The 24,726-nt window shown below is 36.9% G+C and overlaps 1 protein-coding gene across 1 annotated transcript in view; it reads left to right on the forward strand.

The window, feature by feature from the left end:
• Positions 1–24,726, forward strand: part of LOC124789713 (leucine-rich repeat-containing protein 15-like) — a 59,341-nt gene that overhangs the window by 3,214 nt on the left and 31,401 nt on the right. The window contains exon 2 of the mRNA XM_047257164.1: positions 18,159–18,476. Coding sequence (XP_047113120.1) covers positions 18,304–18,476 — 173 coding nt within the window. The 5' untranslated portion in view covers positions 18,159–18,303. The remainder of the gene's footprint in view (positions 1–18,158; positions 18,477–24,726) is intronic.

A 24,726-nucleotide genomic window follows, 5' to 3' on the forward strand; every position in this document is an offset into this window, starting at 1 on the left:
TGTCTTCAGGCCTCTTCCACATATACAACCTTCTTTCATGATTCTTAAAGTGTTAGCCATGATTAAGTTTTGCTCTGTGCAAAATTCTACCAGGCAGCTTCCTCTTTCATTCCTTACCCCTAGCCCATATTCACCTATCTTTTCCCTCTCTTCTTTTTCCTACTATCGAATTACAGTCACCCATGACTATTAAATTTTCGTCTCCCTTCACTATCTGAGTAATTTCTTTTATTGCATCATACATTTCTTCCAGCGTCTGCAGCTCGTGGTCTCACAGTCGCGTTCTCACTTCCCGAGCACGGGCTCCCAGGTTCGATTCCCAGCGGGGTCAGGGATTTTCACCTGCCTCGAGATGACTGGGTGTTTGTGTTGTTCTCATCATTCATGAAAGTGGCGAGATTGGGCAGAGCAAAGGTTGGGAATTTGTTTGGGTGCTAATAACCGTGCAGCTGAACGCCCCACAAACCAAACATCATCATCACATTTCTTCCATCTCTTCACCATCTACGGACCTGGTAGGCATATAAACTTGTACTACTGTGGTAGGTGTGAGATTTGTATCTATTTAGTAGTTCATGGAATAGTCTAGGCAGCAAGGGTGTCCATAAGGTAATTTGTATAGGGAGGGGCTAGACCGGGAGGTAGTGAGTATTTTTAATGTTTAGAAAGGCGAATGGTGACTTGTAAATAGGACCAGTTAGGACACAGTTAAACACCTACATAATACCGACTTTTAAATCATTTTCTTATATTCTTTTTCTTTCCCTTGGGCTGAGAGCTGGGGAGGGAGTGGCTCACTTCCCATGCCCATGGGCATGGGCACCCTTGGTAGGTAGAGTTGTAAAAATTGACACACATGCTTGAAAAGACATGAGGTTTTATTGAAAGCAAATAAAAGTGCACAAAATGACCAACAGAAGGTGCTTCATATGATACAAAAGCAATAATTAACATAACAGTTGATGTGTAGCAAAGACGATGTTCTTTATAGCAATGTTAAAGGTGTCGGCCTTCATTCAACAGCACTTGTGATCTAGGAACAATGTTGGGAACAGCACTGTACAGCATATCAGTAGGTATGGTGCAAAATTGCCGTCAGGTGCTGTCTATCGTCCCTGATGATTGCGACTTTTGGTAACCCCGTAACCAGTTATTGCACGGATTGTGGTATGGGGACCTGCCAGGCAAAGCATGATGGAAGCGGTGGCTCAGCGGGTGAAATATGCTCACTATTTTTATATACTTGAATTTAGCATATTTCATGACAGTGCTCACTTTTCCATGAAATGTTTATGATATTTGACTTTTCTGTATTGGCTTCAGTCGTCTAGTGAATGTATTATTCCATGATGCTGTTTCGTCGGCTGAAGAAATGACGTGGTTCAATGTGTTTGCCTCATTTTTGGTGCTTCAAATACCATTTCTTCGAATGTGGTTCCTTCTTGATGTTTATATAAAAAAAGTAGTTACATAATTCATTTTTCTTGTTCACTTGCAAATTGTTATAATGGCGACCTGCACATTGTTCCACTGTCATACACACCGAGAGTTCACTGCCGACTGACTACGGTCAAAGACGACTCCAGCGTCAAAGACATTTTACACAACACACAAGCTTCCACTTGTAACCAGTCTCTTTGATATTCTTCGTCACATTAATCAATATGCTGTCACTCTCAAACATATAAGCAAATTAGCATAAAGTAAGGCAAATTACAATTCACAAAAAAATATTCTGACAAAAATATAAGAAAACATTTACAACCTCCCTCATTAGGTTTGGTATCGACAAATCCGGTAGAAAATAACACATCTCCCAGATCCTTTGCACAGGCGAGCCTCACCAAGCGATGCGCACAAGAGATCTATGCGTGTAGCAGTATGGGGTGGAGCGTCATCCTACACAAGATAAGATGAGATTTAATTATTCATTCCATAGATCCACAAAAAGAGAGGATCCTCCTGGGTGTGGAAAATATCAGATAAACACATTGCAAAAATGTTATTAGGAAAACTAGAGTTTCATTAATTTTAATGATCCTCAGCCAATAAACAGTAAAATTATGTACATGAATTAAAATTAAAATTCTAATATTTACAGGTTTAATACTTACATCTGCTTTCAATAAATCCATCATTCACACAGTAGCTAGTAACATGATTATTACAACCAGGTAGTGTTAAAAATTAAAGTAAATTATTCATTTCAGTGATTCTCAGTTAAGAATAGTCAGATTATGTACAAGATTTAAAATTAAACTTCCACTATTTACAGATTTAAGACTTACATCTGCTTTTCATACATCCATCATTCACACACTAGGTAGTTACTTGGTTGTTACAACCAAATATTGTCAAAAATTAAAGTATAATATATTTTCATTATAATGGTCTACTGCACTAGTTGAGAAATTCATAGACGGAATAGAAGGAGTTGGCTACCAAAAATTCTTTTAAATTTTGTTTAAATTGTGCCTTGTCTGAAACTAAACTCTTAATCGTTGCTGGTAACTTACTGAAAATATGCATTGCTGAATACTGGACTCCTTTCTGGGCAAATAGTAAGTGATTTAAATCTTCATGTATCTTGTTCTTATTCCTAGTATTGATACTGTGTTCTAAGCAGTTAGTTGGATAAAGAGATGTATTATTTACAACAAACTTCATTAATGAGTAAATATACTGAGAAGCTGTGGTTAGCATGCCCAATTCTTTGAATGGGTTTCGACATGATCTTTGATTTACACTACACATTACTCTTATTATACGCTTCTGTACTCTAAAAATTTTTTCTCGGTTTGTGGAGTTACCCCAAAATATGATACCATATGACATAATGGAGTGAAAATAAGCATAATATGCCAGTTATTTTTTTTATATATATATATATATATATATATATATATATATATATATATATATATATATATATATATATATATATATATCTCCTATGTCTAACATCATTCGCATTGCAAATACAGACTTGTTTAGGCACTTTAGCAGTTCGTTAGTATGTTGCTCCCAACTGAATTTATTATCAAGTTGTAATCCCAAGAATTTTACACACTCAACTTCTTCTATTTCCATATCATTATATTTTATACACACAAGAAGGAAATCTCTTGGAAGTTCTGAACTGCATATAGTGGGTCTTTTCAAAGTTTAATGACAGAGAATTGGCTATGAACCACTTATTAATGTCAGTAAAAATTTGATTAGCTGCACTTTCTAAATTTATATTTGATTTACTATTTATTGCAATGTTTGTATCATCTGCAAATAACACAAACTTCATCTGGTAATGTAACATATGACAGGTCATTAATATACGCAAGAAAAATTCATACTTTTGAGTAGATATTTACTGGCCAGGGGGATGGCACAATTCTGTAACAAAACGGCATACCTCGCAATCATGACGCTGACATTTTATACGCTATTCTCAAGGAGCGTCACTGACTCACTGATGTTCAGCGCCACCTGTTCACCGGTTTTTGTACTCGTTTGGGTTTCAAAAAACCTCATGACATTTCAGGCGTCTGTGTCAAGTTTTACCTCACCACCAACATTATTCCGTGAGATAGTACACTTTCAAATTTTAACGAACTTCTGGGTTATCCTGTAGTACTTGTTACTGATCCTTCAACCTTGTGGCAAGCATTCATGGTGTACTATTGTGCAGGGCTGATAAGAAGCCAAAAATGATTTTATATTATAATTCAACTAAATGGGCTGAAGACACACTCGATCAGATGGCCCACAGTAGTTTTTGACAATATTCTTGATATTGCTGCTCATAATGCATATGTCTTGTGGACTTTGATTGCCCCTAACTGGAATGCAAGGTAATTGATTAGAAGGATCATATTTCTGGATGTACTGGTTGCAGAGCATATTGCATCATCGAAGCATTTTTCAAGAACAGAAGATTCTTTGAGAATGGTCAGGAGCATCCAAAACCCAGAAGGACTGGCTAGTGTGGCTAAATCAGTTACAATAAGAAACTCTGTTAAATGTGCACGCTGTAAGTTCTGTCCTTCATGCAATGACAATAAAAAAAAACATGTTGTGTGGAAAGTGTAATAAACATTTATGCAAAACACACATCACCAGCTTGTGTCCAGACTGCAGTGAGTAAGAAGGAAAGAATGTGATAGGGGCAGATGGACAGATAGTGTTTGAGAATTACTTTTTGGTGGAAATGTCTGTTGTTCCTAATATAACCTGCATGAATATTAAAATATTAGATTTTCTTTAGTGAAGTTCTGTGTAATATTATTGTTGTTATTATTATTATTATTATTATCATCATCTTTCTTTTCTCAGACATTATGTCTGGTTAAAAATGGAAAGTATCACGGACCTTGATAAAGTGTGACTTCCTTTTAAGTGTACGGTATATGTTACATTGCATTTAGGAACTTTCGGGTAATTGAACATGTATCAATAATTACAGATTTCTGTAGTTGTATATATACGTTTGGATGTAGCTGTATTGCGTTGATGTACTGGTGGATATTGTGTGGTATGATTCCTGTAGTTGATAGTATAATTGCTATAATGTCAACTTTATCCTGATGCCACATGTCCTTGACTTCCTCAGCCAGTTGGATGTATTTTTCAATTTTTTCTCCTGTTATCTTCTGTATATTTGTTGTATTGGGTATGGATATTTTGATTAGTTGTGTCAATTTCTTCCTTTTATCGGTGAGTATGATGTCAGGTTTGTTATGTGGTGTTGTTTTATCTGTTATAATGGTTCTGTTCCAGTATAATTTGTATTCATCATTCTCCAGTACATTTTGTGGTGCATACTTGTATGTGGGAACGTGTTGTTTTGTTAGTTTATGTTGTATGGCAAGTTGTTGATGTATTATTTTTGCTACATTGTCATGTCTTCTGGTGTATTCTGTATTTGCTAGTATTGTACATCCGCTTGTGATGTGATCTGCTATTTCTATTTGTTGTTTGCAAAGTCTGCATTTATCTGTTGTGGTATTGGGATCTTTAATAATATGCTTGCTGTAATATCTGGTGTTTATTGTTTGATCCTGTATTGCAATCATGAATCCTTCTGTCTCACTGTATATATTGCCTTTTCTTAGCCATGTGTTGGATGTGTCTTAATCGATGTGGGGCTGTGTTAGATGATACAGGTGCTTGCCATGTAGTGTTTTCTTTTTCCAATTTACTTTCTTTGTCTCTGTTGATGTTACGTGAACTAAAGGGTTGTAGAAGTGGTTATGAAATTGCAATGGTGTAGCCGATGTATTTATATGAGTGATTGCTTTGTGTATTTTGCTAGTTTCTGCTCGTTCTATAAAGAATTTTTTTTAAATTTTCTACCTGTCCATAATGTAGGTTTTTTATGTCGATAAATCCCCCTTCCTCCTTCCTTTCTGCTTAATGTGCATCTTTCTGTTGCTGAATGTATGTGATGTATTCTATATTTGTGGCATTGTGATCGTGTAAGTGTATTGAGTGCTTCTAGGTCTGTGTTACTCCATTTCACTACTCCAAGTGAGTAGGTCAATATTGGTATAGCAAAAGTATTTATAGCTTTTGTCTTGTTTCTTGCTGTCAATTCTGTTTTCAGTATTTTTGTTAGTCTTTGTCTATATTTTTCTTTTAGTTCTTCTTTAATATTTGTATTATCTATTCCTATTTTTTGTCTGTATCCTAGATATTTATAGGCATCTGTTTTTTCCATCGCTTCTATGCAGTCGCTGTGGTTATCCAATAAGTAATCTTCTTGTTGGTTGAGTTGTTGAGCATTCGGGAGGACGACGGTTCAATCCCGTCTCCGGCCATCCTGATTTAGGTTTTCCGTGATTTCCCTAAATCGCTTCAGGCAAATGCCGGGATGGTTCCTTTGAAAGGGCACGGCCGATTTCCTTCCCCATCCTTCCCTCACCCGAGCTTGCGCTCCGTCTCTAATGACCTCGTTGTCGATGGGACGTTAAACACTAATCTCTTCCTTCTTGAGTTGTTGATTTGTTGCTGCCAGTAGTTTTAGATCATCCACGTATAGCAAATGTGTGATTTTGTATTGGTATGTTCCAGTAATATTATATCCATAATTTGTATTATTTAGCATGTTAGATAGTGGGTTCAGAGCAAGGCAGAACCAGAAAGGACTTAATGAGTCTCCTTGGTATATTCCACGCTTAATCTGTATTGGCTGTGATGTGATATTATTTGAATTTGTTTGGATATTAAGTGTGATTTTCCAATTTTTCATTACTATGTTTAGGAACTGTATCAATTTAGGATCTACTTTGTATATTTCCAATATTTGTAGTAACCATGAGTGGGGTACACTATCAAAAGCTTTTTGGTAATCAATGTATGCGTAGTGTAGCAACTTATGTTTAGTTTTAGCTTGATATGTCACCTCTGCATCTATTATCAGTTGATCTTTAAATCCTCATGCTCCTTTGCAGCAGCCTTTTTGTTCATTATTTATAATTTTGTTCTGTGTTGTATGTGTCATTAATTTCTGTGTAATGACTGAAATTAATATTTTGTATATTGTTGGTAGGCATGTTATGGGGTGATATTTTGCTGGGTTTGCTGTGTCTGCTTGATCTTTAGGTTTCAGATAAGTTATTCCTTGTGTAAGTGTATCAGGGACTGTGTATGGGTCTGCAATGTAACTGCTAAATAATTTAGTTAGATGTGAATGTGTTGAGGTGAACTTCTTTAGCCAGAAATGTGCTATTTTAGCTTTTCCAGGGGCTTTCCAATTGTGCGTAGAATTAATTGCTCGGGTGACTTCATGTTGCAAAATTATCACTTCAGGCATTTGCGGTATCATCTTTTAAGTGTCTGTTTCTGTTTGTATCCACCGTGCATGTCTGTTATGTTGTACCAGGTTTGACCATATGTTGCTCCAGAAGTGTTCCATGTCTATTACGTTTGGTGGATTGTCTATTTTAATGTGTGTGTTATCTATTGTCTGGTAAAATTTCTTTTGGTTTGTGTTGAATGTTTGGTTTTGTTTCCTTCTATTTTCACTTTTTTTGTACCTTCTAAGTCGTTTGGGCAATGCTTGTAATTTCTGCTTCTTTTCATCTAATTGCTCTATCGCTTCTTGTTGTGAGATTTTACCTAACCTTTTTTGTTTTTTTGTCTGATATTTCATTTCTTATAAATTGTGTTAGCTGTCCGATGTCTTTTCTCAGTTTTTGTATTCTGATCTGTTGCCTGTGTTGCCATGCTGGTTTTGTGGGTTTCTTCTGTGTGTTGGTTGGTTGTGATCTCTGCCTGGTGTGTATATTTACAGTAGTGAGTGCTCCTACATAAACCAGTAGTTGTAACTCTTCCATAGTTGTATTTTCATTTATTTTGTTGTGTATGATTGTGTTGATAGTTGTTGTTGTTGTTGTTGTTGTTTCGACTTGTGGGTTATTTGGTGGTCTATGCAAGAATGGTCTAATGTCTGTATTTGTGTCTTTGTATTCTATGTATGTAAGCTGAAATTTTTCTTCTATATCTAACATGTGTGTCACATCGTGTTCTATTTGTGTTTGTTCTGGTGCTGTCTTAACATTTCATTTTCCTCTGATTGTTTAATTGATGCATGTTGTTCTTTGTTTGTTTGTTCTGGGATGTTTGAGTCCATTACTGTATTTTCTCCTCCTTCTGATTGCACATTATTTTGTTCCAGTCTTTGTTGTACAATTTGTTTGATGTTTTCTAATTCTGACTGGGGTATCCTGTTATTTTTTACTATTACACGGATCTGATCAGCTGGTCGTTGTTCTGTTAGAAATTTTAATTCTAGGTATCTGGTAATAAATGTCATGTATACTTGTGATCTGTAGCCATTTGTGTTGGTTCCTAAGTTTGTTGCTTGGTAATAACAGAATATGAGGTGTCAGTTAACTTCATCTGACCATCTCATCCTCTGTCTTTGTTTTCCTTCTAGAGTGGTTGCAGGAAGCATATCCTGCAAAACACCTCTATTTGGATTTAAAACATTTTCTGTGTGGCTAGCAGTGTTGTTACCATTGTGGACAGGCATAGGGTTCAAGCGTCATCCCTGACCATGACAGCGCTTGTCCGAGGCTTCAATTAGTTCTGTCCTGAACCAACTAATCACACTGAAAGGGGGGTTAGCCCTATTAGTGGTTTGTTCTTTTCATCGCCTTTTACAACGGGGGAACATTATTATTATTATTATTATTATTACTATTATCATTATCGCTATTACCATTAACAACCTACTGTAATATAACAACAATGTTGAAGACTTACAATTGTATGAAAAATACACGTGAGTAGAAGATTTTGTCAGCGTTTCATTATGCCTTGTCATATTGACCGAACAGTACATTTTATAGAAAAAGTGAACAGAACAGCAGGCTTACACTTCTCGAACCACCCACGGCTTCTCTTAAACACTTCTTCGGCCGCTGATGAACCTGGTGTCTTATTAACGAGGTTGGGGTGAAAATCATTGTTGTCTGCTCACAAATGATGTCCTCGTTAATAGTGTGCACCTTGCAATTGCCTTTCATGTATCCATGTAAGTAACAACCTTTCGACATCGTACAGAATAAGAACTGTTGTTTAGATACTCTTGTCACTCACTTTGAAGCTATCTGCTTAATCTTGCCCTTGTTCTGGAGGATAGTGCAAATTGTTAATGTCGACCGATTGTATGTGTGTGCTAAATCAGCAATGCTCACACCACATTTGTGTTTTTCAATTGGGCTAAATAGTATACTGAATGATGAAACTTTGCCATTATCTTGTTTGACATCTTGAAAAGTAAAACTGTGGACATAAGACCATGTAAGCTTGACAATGGCATTAAAACTGTTGAAAGACTAAGATATGAGGAAATTATTCTGAGATGCGTGCTGGAAGCTGAGAGCCTTATAAATTCAGGAATATCTTAATTAATATTAATGAAACAGAAGCAAGTATTCAGAAACTGAGGTGGTCAGCATTTGAAATAATTGACACAGTAGTCGTAAACATGGAAACCAGATACCAGTACTTCCATGAAACAGATTTTACAGAACTTGTAAGTGAGAGAAAGTTCTCCCTTTATAGCACAGCAAACAATTTTCCGACATGTGAAGCTGAAAAACTACTTAAAATAAGTCCTTTCTTTGGCAGTGAAAAACTGAAAAGCAAGCTTAACGTTAATTTAATAGCAGTGGGAAAAAACGTCTACAGCCTCAGAAACTTCTTAAATTTATTATAAACAATTGATTAAAAATGTGCTCTGAGCGTCTGAAATTATTATCCTTGGTTCTTGCAGATCTAGCAACCACTGTGTCATGCAAAAGCAGCACGAACGCCTTAAAACCTAATATTAGCGCAAACGAAGTTGGCAATCGATGCGATGGCTGATGGAAGTGACTGTAAGTGGGCAGTGCCTTTTTTGGTCACTCCCTTTGCCACCGCGCCGAGTGTGAACATTGTTTGCGCATAGCAAATGACAGACTTTCAGAATTGGCGATTCTGGCTATAGAGAAAGGAACTGTAAAATCTTCAACCAAACGGTAGGAGTTCATATCTTGTGTTATCGACGTTTATGACTAAAAAAATGGCAGGAGGATAGAATTAATTTATAAACAGATATAACAGTGAGTTAGTAGGTGCAATATTTTTATTAATCTGCAGCTGTTTAATATTTTTGTGCATTTATATATAAAGATTTCCTTACTTGTTTCAGTCTTAGTAGAAATATGTAAAGTTACTTTTGCAGTATTTTTGTTTTACAAGTTTTTAAGAGTTTTTCTTTTTTCAAAATTCACAATTCTCAGCCTACCCAACAAAAAAAAAAAAATGCCACACTTCGCCACTGCCTGTCTTGGTTCATAATTCAACAATTTTGCAACAAATTTTTTCATAACAACTCAGTTTATACATAAGCGTCATCGGCGATTTCTCCGATTGTGATTAGACGATCGTTCACAATCATTACTTTGTACGATTTCATCGTTCATTGTTGTGCTGGGGCGTTCAGGGCTCTCGTCATCTCCAGCGTCTACATTGCCTTGTTCGAAATGCTTATACCCGTCATAAAGCCTTGTTTTACTCATAGCAGATTCACCATAGGCAATACTTGACATTTATAAAATTATACTGCATTTTATTCCATCATTACGACAAAATTTAGTACGAATTTTCTGATCCTTCTTATACAAAATTAATAATCGCAGATACTGCTAAGGCACTTTGAACTTATTGACAGCTCACAACAAACTAAATATCTGGAAGTGTAACTTCGTACATATACTTTTCGAACATGTTTATCAATACAACAACAAAAAATCGTCCAAATCAGACTAACACAAAATGTGAAATAACAAAATTGCCATTACTGTCTGGACACATCTTCTACGAGGGTAAGTCAATTATTATCCTCAAAGTAGTTATTAAATTTTATTGTAATCAAATAAGGAACTTACAAGAACTTCATTTTTCGACATAGTCACCTTGGGTTTCAATGCATTTGGTCCATCGTTGTACAAGCTTGCTTATGCCCTTATAAAAGAAGGTTCTCGGTTGAGCTGCAAGCCAGGAATGCACTGCTTCTTTCACTACTTCGTCCGAGGCAAATCGACGGCCCCTTAATGCCTGTTTGATTGGAACAAACAGGTGATAGAAGGGGCAAGATCGGTACTATATGGAGGATGATCAAGTACTTCAAATTTGAGTTTCTGGAGTGTTTCAGCAGTGTGGGCAGCAGTATGCGGACGGGTATTGTCGTGCAGCAACACACCTTTTGACAGCAATCCTCGGCGTTTACTTCGTGCAGGGTTTAGCCTGGCAGTAAGCATCTCACTGTAACATACACTGCTTATTATTGTGGTAACATACACTGCTTATTATTGTGCCCCTTTCCCCATAATGTTCCAGTACTAGACACTGTGCGTCCAAAAAAACTGTAAGAATCAGTTTGGGTCTTGAACTTTTCTTGCATGGCGGAATTGGATGTTTCCACTCTATACTCCGCAGTTTACTCTCCGGCTTGTAATGATTGATCCATGTTTCGTCACCAGTAATGATCCTGTTTAGGAAGTTGTCCTCTTAGTTACCATAGTGATCCAAATGTTTTTGCAGATGTCCAAGTGCGTTTGTTTGTGCAACTGTGTTAGTAGTTTTGGGACCCATCTTGCACAAACTTTATGAAACCCAAGTCTGTTGAGGATGATTTCGTAGACAGAACCATCACTAATTTGCAGACGATGTGCCACTTCGTCAATAGTTAATCGTCTGTTTAACAGAATCATTTCACGTGAACACTCGATGGTTTCTTCATTTGTGGCAGTAAATGGTCGTCCAGCTCCTTCATCGTGCGTAACACATGTGCAACCATTTAGGAATCTTTCAATCCATTCGCAGACACTCCGTTGTGGAAAAAACACTGTTCTCGTACTGTACCGAAAGTCTTCCATCAATTTCGGCCCCTGATACGCCTTCCGACCACAAAAAACGGATCACTGAACGTTGCTCTTCTTTGGTGCAGACAGACAGCGAAGCAGCCATGATTAACAGCATGGCTGCGATAACGAAACTAACGTAGCAGCTTGAAAATTGCAAAGATATAACAACAAGTAAACAAAGCACGTGTCATCAATGTTATCACTACAGTACTACCAAAACAAACAAAAATATAACTAAATTGCAGATAATAATTGACTTACCCTTGAATATCAGTATCCAAATTTCAGGCCCAACTTTTCAAGAACAAGGTAGCAAACAGAACTGAGTCTTTAAAACCGCAATTCAATACAGAACTCACAATGTATGTAAAACATGGGATACTTTTCAGTTGCTTACTTGAGTGCCTTCTCGTATGGATGAGTATGCGGTCTAACCAGTAACATTCCAACTCGGTAAAGATGCCCATGCACACACTGATCTACCTGCTGCCAACAAATCTGACACAGTTCATGAGTGCACAGGTCACTCCGACAACCACATTAAGTAAGGAAAAGACGCTCTGTGAAAAGAAACAAGAAGAAGAAGAAGAAGAAGAAGAAACAGTTTCTGAATGTAGGCGAAAACGACTGAAATAATTGGTATTCTTCTCATTCGCATACTCGTACAGTTGCAGTTTGCATGCCAGACTAAAATTGTAGTGCCAAGTGAAATACTAGTGTTAGTGAGTGCACACGTAGATTTCATATTCTGTGTATTATGACGTTATTGAAATTATTGTTATAGTTCTTAAAATAACTGTGACACATGTAGTTTCAAAAGCAATATATTCTGTATAGCAATTTTTGGATGTTATGCTGCTCCATTGTAAAACTGGTGTAAACTTATTATTATTGTTACATTAAAATAGTTCATGTATATTATGGTAATTAATCAGTTTATTATTATTAAATTAATACAGTTTGTATGTTTTATTGCTGTTAAAACTGTGCACTTGTGGCACCTTAAAAGTGTGGATGACACAATCAGTGACCTGTGCCCCCCTCCAGAACCAAATCATGGATCCACCCCTGTCCACTGTTGACGGAAATGGAGACAGTGAAGTGATGTGTGTGTATGTGTGCAAGTGTGTTCTGCAGAATCAGCACAGTACGAGGGTGGTTTGATAAGTCTGATAAATTTCTGTGTGAGTTGAACATTTTTGTTGGATCTTCCTGTTTGGTAAGCTCAATTATTACAAGCATAATAGAAAGAACAACGATGTACAGCATACAGTTCATTTAGACAGCAATTTGAATTGGTCACTGTGTCACCTGCAACTGAAAATGGAGAAAACCATAGTTTGTGCTGTTATTAAACATGATCATTCAGAAGGTTGGATTGCACAAATCAAAACAGAATAGGATTCAGTTCATGCACACCCTGCACCATAAGTGAAGATTATTTACTTTTGGATTAATGAATTTAAACATAGTCAGACAAGCACCAAAGATGAAGCACACTCCAGCCATCACCACAAACAAAATGGTGGATAGAATCCATGATATGATAAGGCAAGCCTGCTGAATAAAAATTCGTGAAATTGCTGAGACTGTAGGCATCTCAACTGAGTGAGTGCATAATAGCTTGCATGGAGAATGGCCATGAAGAAGCTGTGCGAGAGTTGGGTGCCACAGTTGCCCACAGTAGAGGAAAAGTGTATCCGGCACAATATTTTGACACAATTTCTAACAAAGTTTAATTCCAATCCACAAGACTTTTTGCTCCAGTTTGTGACTGGTGAAGAAAACTAGTTCCTCATTATGTACCAAGAGTGAGTCAAAGTAATCAACAAAGGCTGATGCAAGTGCACCGAAGTTCAAAGACCATTTTGTCAGCTGGCAAGGTGGTGGCCACTGTTTTTTGGGATTCCCAAGGAATAATCCTCATAGATTACTTGGAAAAACGTAGCACCATAACTGGACTGTATTATGCTTCATTGTTGGATCATTTGAAACTTGTATTTGTTGAGCAAAGACCAAGCTTGGCACAGAAAAAAATGCTGTTTCACCATGATAATGCACCATCCCGACATCTACATAAACAATGGTGAAAGTGCATGAATAAGGCTTTGAATTGGTTCCTATTCATCAGACTTAGCCCAAGTGACTTCCTCCTCTTCCCTAACTTCAAACTTGGGCTTAAGGGGAAGAAATTTTGATCAAAAGGAAGTGGTGATTGCAGCCAAAACATATTTTGCAGAGTTTGACAGAACCTATTTTTCCCATGGGATGAAAAAGGTGGAATATCGCTGGACCAAGTATATATCCCTCAAAGGAGACTATGTTGAGAAGTAATGAGAGTTGTTTCTGAAACAGACATTTTTATTGCTTTTTTACCTAACTTTTTCAAACCAACCTCATAATATTGGTTGATGTGGAGATGTGACACAGTGGCAGATATGCCCCCATGGCCACATTGTGAATCATGTTGCCCCATTTGTTGGTGTACTGTTCAACATGTCTAAGAGGAATAGTGTACGACTTGGTGCCAATTAACATGACATACAAACAGTTGTTGTAAAAAGATGGTAACTGATGGGGAACGGAGATAAGAGTCACAATTTGTCAATGACAAGCAATTCCAAACCTAACAGGAACTGCTGCTGTTTGTGTATGCAGGTTCATCTCATCCATTTATAGAGAAACATTTTGAAATAAACTGTATGCAGTGGACATTTAAAGTCAGAAACCTTGTAAAAGGGTATTACCCTCAGTTTCAGAAGTAACTACACATTTTCAGTGGGCCCAGTGACACGAAATGGGACAGTAGCTGACTGGAGGTACGTAGCATAGTCTGCCAAGTTGCAGTTTCATCTTTCTGCAATGGATGCAAAGTGTAAAATGCATCAATGGCCCAATGCAGTATTTAACCCATTGTGTGTGGAGTCTGTAGTGTAGGCTGGAGGTGTTTTATTATGTAATGAAGGTTGGTTTTTGTCCTATGTGCTTATATTTTGTGGGTTGTGCATTGAGAAATTTCTCACTTTGCTCTCTTTACCAATACGTGTTTGGATAATGTATCATCATCATCATCAGTGTTTCTCATTATTTTACAGACGAACAATAAGTAAATGTAGAAGGAGAGTATACGTTCTGGTATCCAGTCCAAAGGCTGGTTTGATGCTGCTCTCCATCTACTTACTGTTTTTAAGTTTTAGTCTCCCTTTATAAATGTTACTCTTGTACTTCTGTCCCCCACTGAACTGACAATTCCTCGATGGTTCAGGATTTGTCATATAAACAAATCTCTATCAGTCAAGTAGCCATACATTACAGTACCTCCTCTTTAGTTATCTGATCTGCCCATCTAATCTTCAGCACTCTTTCTGTAACACACATATCAAAAGTATCTGTTCTTTTCTTGTCTGAACTGTCCATAGTCATACAAGGCTATACCCCAGATAAGTACCTTCAGAAATACGTTTCTTGCTATTGTCAGTCTGAATTTTATATCATCTGTCTCCTTTGGCCATCATCCTTTAATTTTGCTGCTCAAATAACATGTCATAAACTCTTTTCAAGTCACTATCCATTCCGTTCAACTGCTCTTTCAAATCTTTTGTTATCTCCATCTCTGACAGAATTACGTCATTGGCAAACCTCAAAGTTGTTTCTCTTCTCTCTCATCTCTAATTCCTTTTCCAGTTATCTTCTTGGTTCTCTTCAAAGTTTGCTCAATGCACATACTGAACAACATTGGTGGTAGACTACAAACCTGTCTCATTCCCTACTCAACTAATACTACTTCCCTTTCATGTTCTACTCCTGTAACTGCAGTATGGTTTCTCTACAAGTAGTAAATAACCATTTACTCCCTGTACTTTATCCCTGCTGCTTTCAGAATTTGAAAGAGTGTGTTCTAGGCAACATAGTCAAAAAATTCCTCTAAATCTTCAAATGATATTAAGTATAACTTTGACTTTTTCCAAACTATCTTCTAAAATAAGTCATAGGGTCAGTAATGCCATACATTTCGTTGGAACCGTATGTGGAGTTCCCTGAGGTCAACTTCTACCAATTTTTCCATTTTTTTTGTAAATAATTGGTGTCAATATTTTGCAACAATGATTTATTAAACTGGTGGTTTGGTAATATTTCAGGTTAAATAAATAAATATTCACATATTCTTCTGCCTTCTTTGGAACTGGAATTATCATGAGCTTCTTGATGTCTGAGGGTATTTCACTTGTCTTACTTTGCATATCAGATAGTAATTTCACTGTGGCTGGCTTTTCCAAAGATTTGGTCGTCATATTCACAAAAACTGTTTCAACAAAAATTTATACCTTAACAGCACACTGTGGTTTGTTTCTGCCCATCTTCTGCAGCTTGACTGATATTTTAACAGTGTGTCGTTTAACAGGATGAGGATTTCTTTAAAGTACTCTAAATTCTCTGGAGTGAATGGGTAGGTCTAAAATGAAACTGTAGTGGTTCCCTCCCGATCTCTTCTGTTGAAAAAGATCAAAATAGGGATTATACTTACAGTGATACATTGCTGTACTTAAATACGCTAATGTCATACGTTGTACCTTGCATGAAATTGCATTTAGAGAGCTACGTTGGACACCTTCGGGGGTTTGATAGTTGTCTGAGAAGATGCTTGCTTACCTCCTTCATCCTAAAGGTCTGTTGTTCCCACTGGAATTCTTCTCCATAGGTTGTGCTATCTAACATTCGTAATTTTAATAGTAAAATTCTGTGTGGCATTTGGGACTGCTATTACTATTACTACAATAATGTTTAAAGTGTTTCTTTTAAGAAAAAGGCGTGCCACCTTATTTATTTGTCCAATTGAAATAGAGAAACACTTATAACAATATGGAATATGAAAAAAAAGTTACTTGAGAGACAGTCATAATCCATAAATCATTGTACCGACTGCATGTTGTCTCAAGCATATCTTCACTGTCTTTCTGTCAGAGTCTTTTAATATCAGGGTAACAGTGCCAGAGATAAGGTTATCATTTCTCATTTTCACTTATAGAAATATAACTGGTCAGTCTGATCATGAATTATATGTTCATGCTACTGATTACCAAGCTAGACTAGTTAAATGTTGCCCATCTCAGAGGCTGATTGATTTAACCAGTTTATGCATGCTTGTGCTATGAGCATTTTCATGATACTTATGGCTATTCCTGCCAATATTTGTCACCAAATTGTAATTAATTTTTATCTTTACAAATTCATTGTTTTAAAATAAATTGCAATAACGTTTAAGTGTCAGCATGAGAAAAGACTCAAGCATGGTTAATTGATTTTCTGATAAATCATATATTAAATATTATTTCTGAAATTTATGCATCCTCCTACCAATTTTGATGCAGGATTTCCTTCAGTCTGCCATCAGTCAAGGACAAGTCTCTCACTGTTTAAACTTCCCCACATTCCAGGACCAAGTGTCTTGACCATCTGTCTTATGTGGAGAGGGTAACCTGTCTCGTTACCGACATGCATGGCCTCAGCAGTGAATGCAATTCAATACACATGACAGATCATGATTTGCATGGTGGCGTAAATGCCATGGTGTATTGTATTTATCTTTATTATTGTTATTTAACTTACTACTACTGCTATTAATTTGTTACTTGCATGATCAAACTGCTATGCTAATGAAGATCGTAGTTTGGAAGATATGTTAGTCATGATTGTGAATTTTAAGGAGAACTTCATGAGTAACATCACAATTCAGTACTGAATAAATTACTTTATGTCATTGTAAATTTTTTCAATCTCTTAATCTGTGAACCAGTGGCCGAGTGTACTTTACTATTGTGATGGATTTTGGCTGTGTTCTCTCTTGGCGAGGATAATCTGCTTGTTGTGCTGTTTGTAACTGTTCACCCGAATCGCTATTTACTTATTCATTAAACCCACTACTACATTGCCCTTGTATGATTCTGTGTTGATAACATGTACTCATCTGACCAGTATACCTGTTTCTTCTGCCTGTATTTTAATAATTTCATTTTTCTCCACACCTTGTCTAAGGCATTACATTCATAAAAGGTTTTCAGAGTGGCATCCTCCAGCAACTATGTAGGCATGTCATAATCTCAGAAAGTTTCATCATAACCTTTTGGACAACGTCAGTGTTGTTCATATGATGCGACAAGTTGCGAGAACTCTTACCACATGATACTCTTAAGTCTCTACAGATTTTTTGTACTCGTGGCAGTTGACATGACACAACAAGAACAAACTCAAGTAGTCAGATAATGGAAAAGAGTCTAGCTACAAAACAGGATGTCCTCTCTCTTTCCACCATTCACATAATATTGATGCAGGCGTTCATTAGCAAGAATTCCTGCTATCCCAAACACTGTTAGAACAACACTGGCATTCCAGAATAAATCTTCACCTTGCACCTTCCTGGCAGGTTAATAATAAATACCGGACTGGGACTCGAACCCAGAACCTTGCTTACCATGCACAATGTCCTTAATGGCTGAGCTATCCAGCCATGACTCACGACTTGCCCTCACACCTTTCCTTCTGTCTCTCCCTGTCTCCTACCTTCCAAACTTCAGAGAAGTTTTCTTGCATACCTTCCTGGATGAAAGTGTATTACATAAAAATGACTTACTCATGGCCTACAGGTTGCTACAGAGTGTTATGTAGTATAGTCACCGTAGACAAAGCTTTAAACCATATGTAAAGACAAAAAAAATATAATGACCTAATAGTGAACTTTTTATGTTGCAGGTGGCTGTCTCTTGCTCGAAACTCAATCCAACGTATTGATGAACGTGCTTTCATTGGAGCATTAAGACTTGAATCTCTAACGTTGAGCGATAATCCCCTGGGTCCGTATCCACCAAGACTGGAAGACATACCCAGCCTCCGTGTTATGCAGCTGCAGCGGTGTAACATTTCAGAGATCCCTGTACCAGACTCATTTCTGGGTGACTGCTGTCCCCTGATGACTGAACTCTGGTTGTCATACAATCTAATCAGTGATATACCAAATAGATCATTCACAGAGCTTCCAGGGTTACAGTACCTCTATCTTTCCAACAACAGGTGGGTCTTCGTGTTAAGCATCTTCAGACAACCTTTTCTCTTCTACTTTTTTCTTTTCTTTTATTCCCCTCAAAAAAAGTAAAATGCTCATTTTCTTTGTCAATTGAAGCTCAAACTGCTGTTGATTCGAACATAACTCCAGAATCTAGCTTAAGCACTTTCCTCTACAATTCTCTGAAATGAACATCATAATTTCCCAAAGCTTCAAATGAATCACTTTCAGTAACAAAGGGATATTATAACGTGTTCGTGGAGTGCAATATATGTGCCAGAAATATTGTGATGTGAATGAAAATTTGTTTGTTGGTTAGCAAGAATGTTGTGGAGAGTTTTAATGACGAGGGCAGTTAATGCAGTGCTCATTGTGGATGATTTTAAATTTTTTACCTGCATTCAACCTTATAAGGGCAACTTATAGTTGCAGCTGATACTTCAGATGTGGGATAAATGGGCAGCACTTACAGATTCTATTGAGAATCTCTGCAGCAAACATGTGCTGTTTTGAACTTCCTGCCGGGTTAAAACTCTGTGCATGAACGGGAGCTGAACTCGTTGCACAATGGAACATGAAACTAACTAACACAGCAGAATCTTATCAGATATGGCTGACAAAACTGAAAGAAGTTTTGGTTATTCATAAAGGCTATTAGTGGTATCAAAGCCAGTGTCCAGACACCCATGGATGACACAGGAACCAAAATTAAGAGTAGCAAAGCCACAGTAGAAATGCTGAACTCCAGTTTCAATTATTTAGAATTTAAGGGTAGTATCCCACAGTAGATCAGATACATAGCAAAAGTGAGTGATCTGGATATTAATGAGAGTGGCATAAAGACACAGCTGAAATTGTTAAACTGGAGAAGGCCTCAAGCTCTGTTGGAATCTGTATCAAATACAATACAGAATTTTTAACTGAGCTAGCCTCTTTTAACCATGATATATTTTAGACCCAAAAAAAAAGGGGGGAAGGTGGCAATAGCTGGAAGAAAGTAGAGATCACACTTTCAAGAAGGGTAGTGGAAATGATTCACAGACTATGTTATTGACATTCAGCTGATGTAGAAGATTAGAAAAAATTCTAAGCTCAAACATAATGAGGTATCTCAAACAGAATGACATCCTCCATGATGACCAGTGTGGATTTTGAAAACATCAGTCATGTGGAACTCAACTGATGCTTTCTTCATGCGACATCCTGAAAGCCCTGAATGAAGGCAGTTGGGTTTGTGCAATATTTCTTGACTTTCAAAAGCATTTGGCCTAGTAGCCTACCAATTCTTGTTAATGAACGTATGATCATATAGGGTATCAAATGAAATTTGTAACTGGATTGAAGGTTTTGTGGTGGGAAACACACAGCATATTATCTTAAAAGGAAGTCACAATAGATGTAGAATTAACATTTGTGCCCCAGAAAAGTGTGTCAGGGTGTTTGCTGTAAATGTTGTATATTAGTGACGTGATGGACAGTATCATAATGGCCAATATTAATAACAACCTCAGGCTTTTTGCAAATGGTGCAGTTGTCTGTAATGAGTTTTTGTCTGAAAAAATCTGCATGACTGTTCGGTTAAGTCTTGGTAAAAGCTCAAAGTGATGCAAAGATTGAGAACTTGCTTTAAATGCACAGAAATCTAAAATTATGCAAAAGTGTAGAGTCTAATTACTACATTATCTATGAGTCACAATTGGAATCAGTTGAATCATAAAAATATCTGGTTTAAATATCTGTGGGGATATGAAATTGAATGATTATATCGGCTCAGATCACATAGGCTCAGTCATAAGTAAAGCAGGTTGCAGTTTTCAGTTCATATGTGGACTGTCGGGAAAACGCAGCCAGTCTTGATATAAGATAGTGTACAAATCCACTCTGCACCCCCTCCTGGAATAATGCTCAAATGTGAGAGCCTTATACAAAATAGGGTTAACAAGAGGAAATACGTAGATGTTGGATCTGGAGAAAGCTGAAAGAAAGAACTGAAAAATGCAAAGCTCCTGGAGTATGTGGCATTACAGTGGAAGTAATCAAAGCCACAGGACCTTCTGGAATTGTGTGTCTATGTAGAATAAGGAGGATAATATGAATCAACAGAGTGATTCCTGATGATTAGACTAAAGCAATTATTGGACCTGTTTTTGAGAAAGGTAACAAAACTCTCCATGAGAACTACAGAGGAGTAGCATTAATATGACATTACAAGATGATTTACGAAAATGTAATTTTACAGAAAATCAGGAACAAGATAGAAGCACAATTATGAGAACAACAAGGATTTTGGCTTGGAAGATCAAATATAGATGCCATGTTTAAAGCTACAAAGGTGGTAAGAAAGAAATGGGAATTTGGGAAAGACATAGTAGCTGCATTCATAGATATTAAAAAGGCTTACAGCACTGTTTGAAGGAAAGAGAGATGACAAGATCTGACTGGAACTGTCAGAAGGAATGTGATTTTGAATCAGAAACACGCATAACAAATGCCTGAATTGTAATTATAAAGAAATGGCAAAACATTAGAATGGTTTAGAACAGATGAAGGGGTTTGACAAGGAAATGTGCTCTTGCCAGTGCTCTTCATGGTAGCCACTTAGAACATCAAAAGGAAAGTTCACCGAGGATCAACAGCAAATGATGTGAACAACTAAATACCTGGCAGGGGTAATTGAAGAAGCAGGCGGTAAAATAAGCTGATAAGGTAATGAAAATCAGCAGGGAAAATGAAAAAAATGAAGGGTGTAAGCTGTAATAGAAAAAATTTGGAAGGTGTAGATGCTTCCAAATATCTCAGAAGTAAGCTAACAAGGAAAGGAAAAGTCAAGGAAGTAATTTTGTATGGGATAGAAAATTGTTCAAAAATTTAATACTGTGTACCAGACATGATTAACAAGTATAAATACCTGCCAAAGCAAAGATCATGATATAAAAATCGTATTATCTGCCATTTCTGACCTATGGATCAGAATGTTGAACCTGGACAAAGAAAGATCTGAGTAGAATACAAGCAACAGAGATGGACTTCTGACAAGGATTCTAGGGTAAGATGAGAAGGGATAGGATAAGAAATGACACACTTCTGATCAATCCTGTAAAAGAAACTTTGGAGAGAAATAGGATGAAATGATTTGGCCATGTTAAAAGAATGAGAAAAGAAAGGCTATCACAAAGAGCTCTGGAGTCGACAGAATCTGGAAGAAGAACAAAGGGAAAACCAAGAATGAGATGGAGAGATTAGGTGAAGGATGTTGTGAGCTGAAGATTATTACAGTGGGGGGAAATACTGAGTGATAGACTGTGGGAGAAAAGAGAAGATTGGAAGAGGCTTTGTGATGAACTGTATAAGCAGGTAAATGTGTTTCAGTGAGAACAAGGGGAGGGGGGGGGGGGGGGGGAGGAGGAGGAGGAGAAGAAGAAGAAGAAGAAGAAGAATGGGTATTGTATATATACAAACAACGGCAACACAAAGGATCACAGGTTTGTTTAACCCATGCGAGTGTCTCTGTAATGTTGAAAAACCTAAAGTAGCTGGTGTCTGAATAAAGGTGTCACCTCATGAATGAAAAACATTTCAGGAAGCAATACTAAGTGAAGTGAGGAATCTAGAAATATATTTCAGCCTCCTATGTATCACTCTTGTAGGGAGCATAAAGACAGGATTAGACTAATTACAGCATGCACAGAAGCCTTTATACACTCTTCCCCTGCCCCAACTGTAAATGGAATGGAAACAAATGCTAGTATGTGGTACAATAGGAAAGTACTCTCTCTCTCTCTCTCTCTTTTTCTCATGCACTTAAGTGATTTGCAGAGTATGGATATAGGTATAAATCTTATATTAATAATAATAATAATAATAGCTTTATTCAACATCGAATGGTATACTGCACATGTTCAAAGAAACAGTAATGATTACAGTTACTGTACAATACACAAGACACATTCTTCCGAATACGTATTAATTTACAACAAAATTACAATAAGATGTTTACTGATTTCTATTTACATAATTTCACAAAGCATTTGTTGTTTTTCATATACATATGGTGCTCTTCTAATTTTATTTCTAGTATTATACTGGTGGAAATCTGAATAAGTGTTTGGGTGCAGTCTTTTCACAAGCAATATGGCTTTTAGAATGTATGTGTTTATAACAGTCATCACCCCTGTTTTTGAAACAAGTTGCACCAAGATTCCCTACATTTTGCTCTTGATTATGGAGTGTGGAGTTCTTTTGTTTGTAATTCTTCTGTCTACATTATTGATCTCGCAGATGTACAGTGGTACAAAAAATGCGAAAGAAAAGCCCCCTTTTGTGGTTTGTTCTGTGTTTGCATCCTATATTGCCTTCTTTCACATATTGTTTTGAAGTTGGCTACTTAACATATCACACATTGGGAGAAAGACCTATTCTACAATTGACAATGATACAAAATAGATTTTTTGGACTTTGGAATAGTTGCAAGATTTAATTGACTTTGGCTCATCAGTTTTGTTGTACACATGTTGTTAAACTAAAATTACATCCTACATGATAAAGCAGAGCTTCTTTTCTCAAAATCATTGTTTCATTACTGAGTTACAGGCCTTAAAAAAGAAACATGGGGAGTGCTTTTTATAGTAGGGTCATGGGGTCAACATGGCCTACCTTAGGTCTTGTTGTAATTCTTCATGTGCTTTAATTGAAGGTAGCTCCATTTTGTTTGATAATGAGGTTCAGAGATATTTTTTATTTACTCTCACTGTCTTCAAAGAAGCTAACCACTCGCTTATGGCATAATGTCTTGCAGCTCCTCCAGTGACATGAAATTCTTCTCAAAAACTAGAAATAGGGCCAATATATTGCAGTATATTTCCCTATTTCAATCAGAACATCCAACCAACCAAATGTAGTTGTTCATCATTTGCAAGTTTTAGCATGCCATATTTAAATAGATTGCCTTTTATGCCCAATAGAAGTTACTTTAGCACATGATCTGCCATCTATTTTAGCAGCAAACAGTTGAGTGCGATTAAAAATATGATCATGTAAAATATATGATATTGTTCCTCAACATGGTAATGGTAGATCCTGGTGAAGTGTGTGTAATACAATATCTTGCTGGCTCTTGATCTCAATCTCTCTCTGCCTTTTTCTCTTTCCATTTTTGTTCATCAGCTAGCTTGCATTTACATAGTTTTTACTTCAGCCTTTACCCTGCTAATGTAATTGGATTGGTTGGTTCAAATGGCTCTGAGCACAATGGGACTTAACTTTTGAGGTCATCTGTCCCCTAGAACTTAGAACTACTTAAACCTAACCAACCTAAGGACATCACATACATCCATGCCCAAGGCAAGATTCAAACCTGTGACCGTAGCGGTCGCGCGGTTCCAGACTGTAGCGCCTAGAACCACTCGGCCACTCAGGCCGGCTAATTGGATTCTTTCAGCAATTTTAGAATAAATACTCTATTTTCTACTCTACTTTATGAGTGGCTGGTTGTAACTGAGTGAGTAAATGTGAATTAAAGAGGAGAGAGATTGTGTCTTTTTAAATTGCTTTGCATCTTGATCATTTTTCACTTTTGCATGTTTTAAGTATCATCAGGTAACTTACTTAATCAGCAGTCTTTTTTTTTTAGATATTGTTGCAAGTGAGATACTGAAACCATACAGGTCGGCTACTTCAAGTACTGAGACAATATTGTGTAATGGTTTTCTCTGAATTTGAAATTGTGGGCTTCAAATTTAGGGTTTAGTGTGCAACTGTGAGCACAACTAAGCAGTACCTTAGTTGATTCTTTCTGTGAATTTTTGAACCAAGCCATTGGAATTGTTGTTATTATGTTGAATAATAGTCCACAGACATCATTATTGTCAGGTGACAGATTTCCTATTGTTTCTTGTAGAAATGGTAAGGTGAACATTGCAGCTGAGGTACCTATACTGTGTTTGGTGTAATCCCAATGCTAAAGGGAATAGTATGATTCATTGATGGATTCATTACATGTACGAGCAATGGACAAATAAAAATGCATTTCAGAGAAATATGAGTATGGTGATATTAATATTAATAAATAAGCAGGCTACAGTCTCATTTCCTCCAACACCATTCTCTTCAGAACCTGTGCTTCATAAGGTGGGTTCTGTGTCAGCTGTATGCATCTGTTTCTGCTGGCATCTGATACACAGTAGTATTTTCTGTCTGTACATGGAGTGTTTGGTTGTTTATAATTCTTGAAATAACATTTGAAATGTTCCTTCTGTGTAG

Source organism: Schistocerca piceifrons, chromosome 3 (genome assembly GCF_021461385.2).
Source record: "Schistocerca piceifrons isolate TAMUIC-IGC-003096 chromosome 3, iqSchPice1.1, whole genome shotgun sequence".
In the NCBI taxonomy this organism is placed as follows: Eukaryota; Metazoa; Arthropoda; class Insecta; order Orthoptera; family Acrididae; genus Schistocerca; species Schistocerca piceifrons.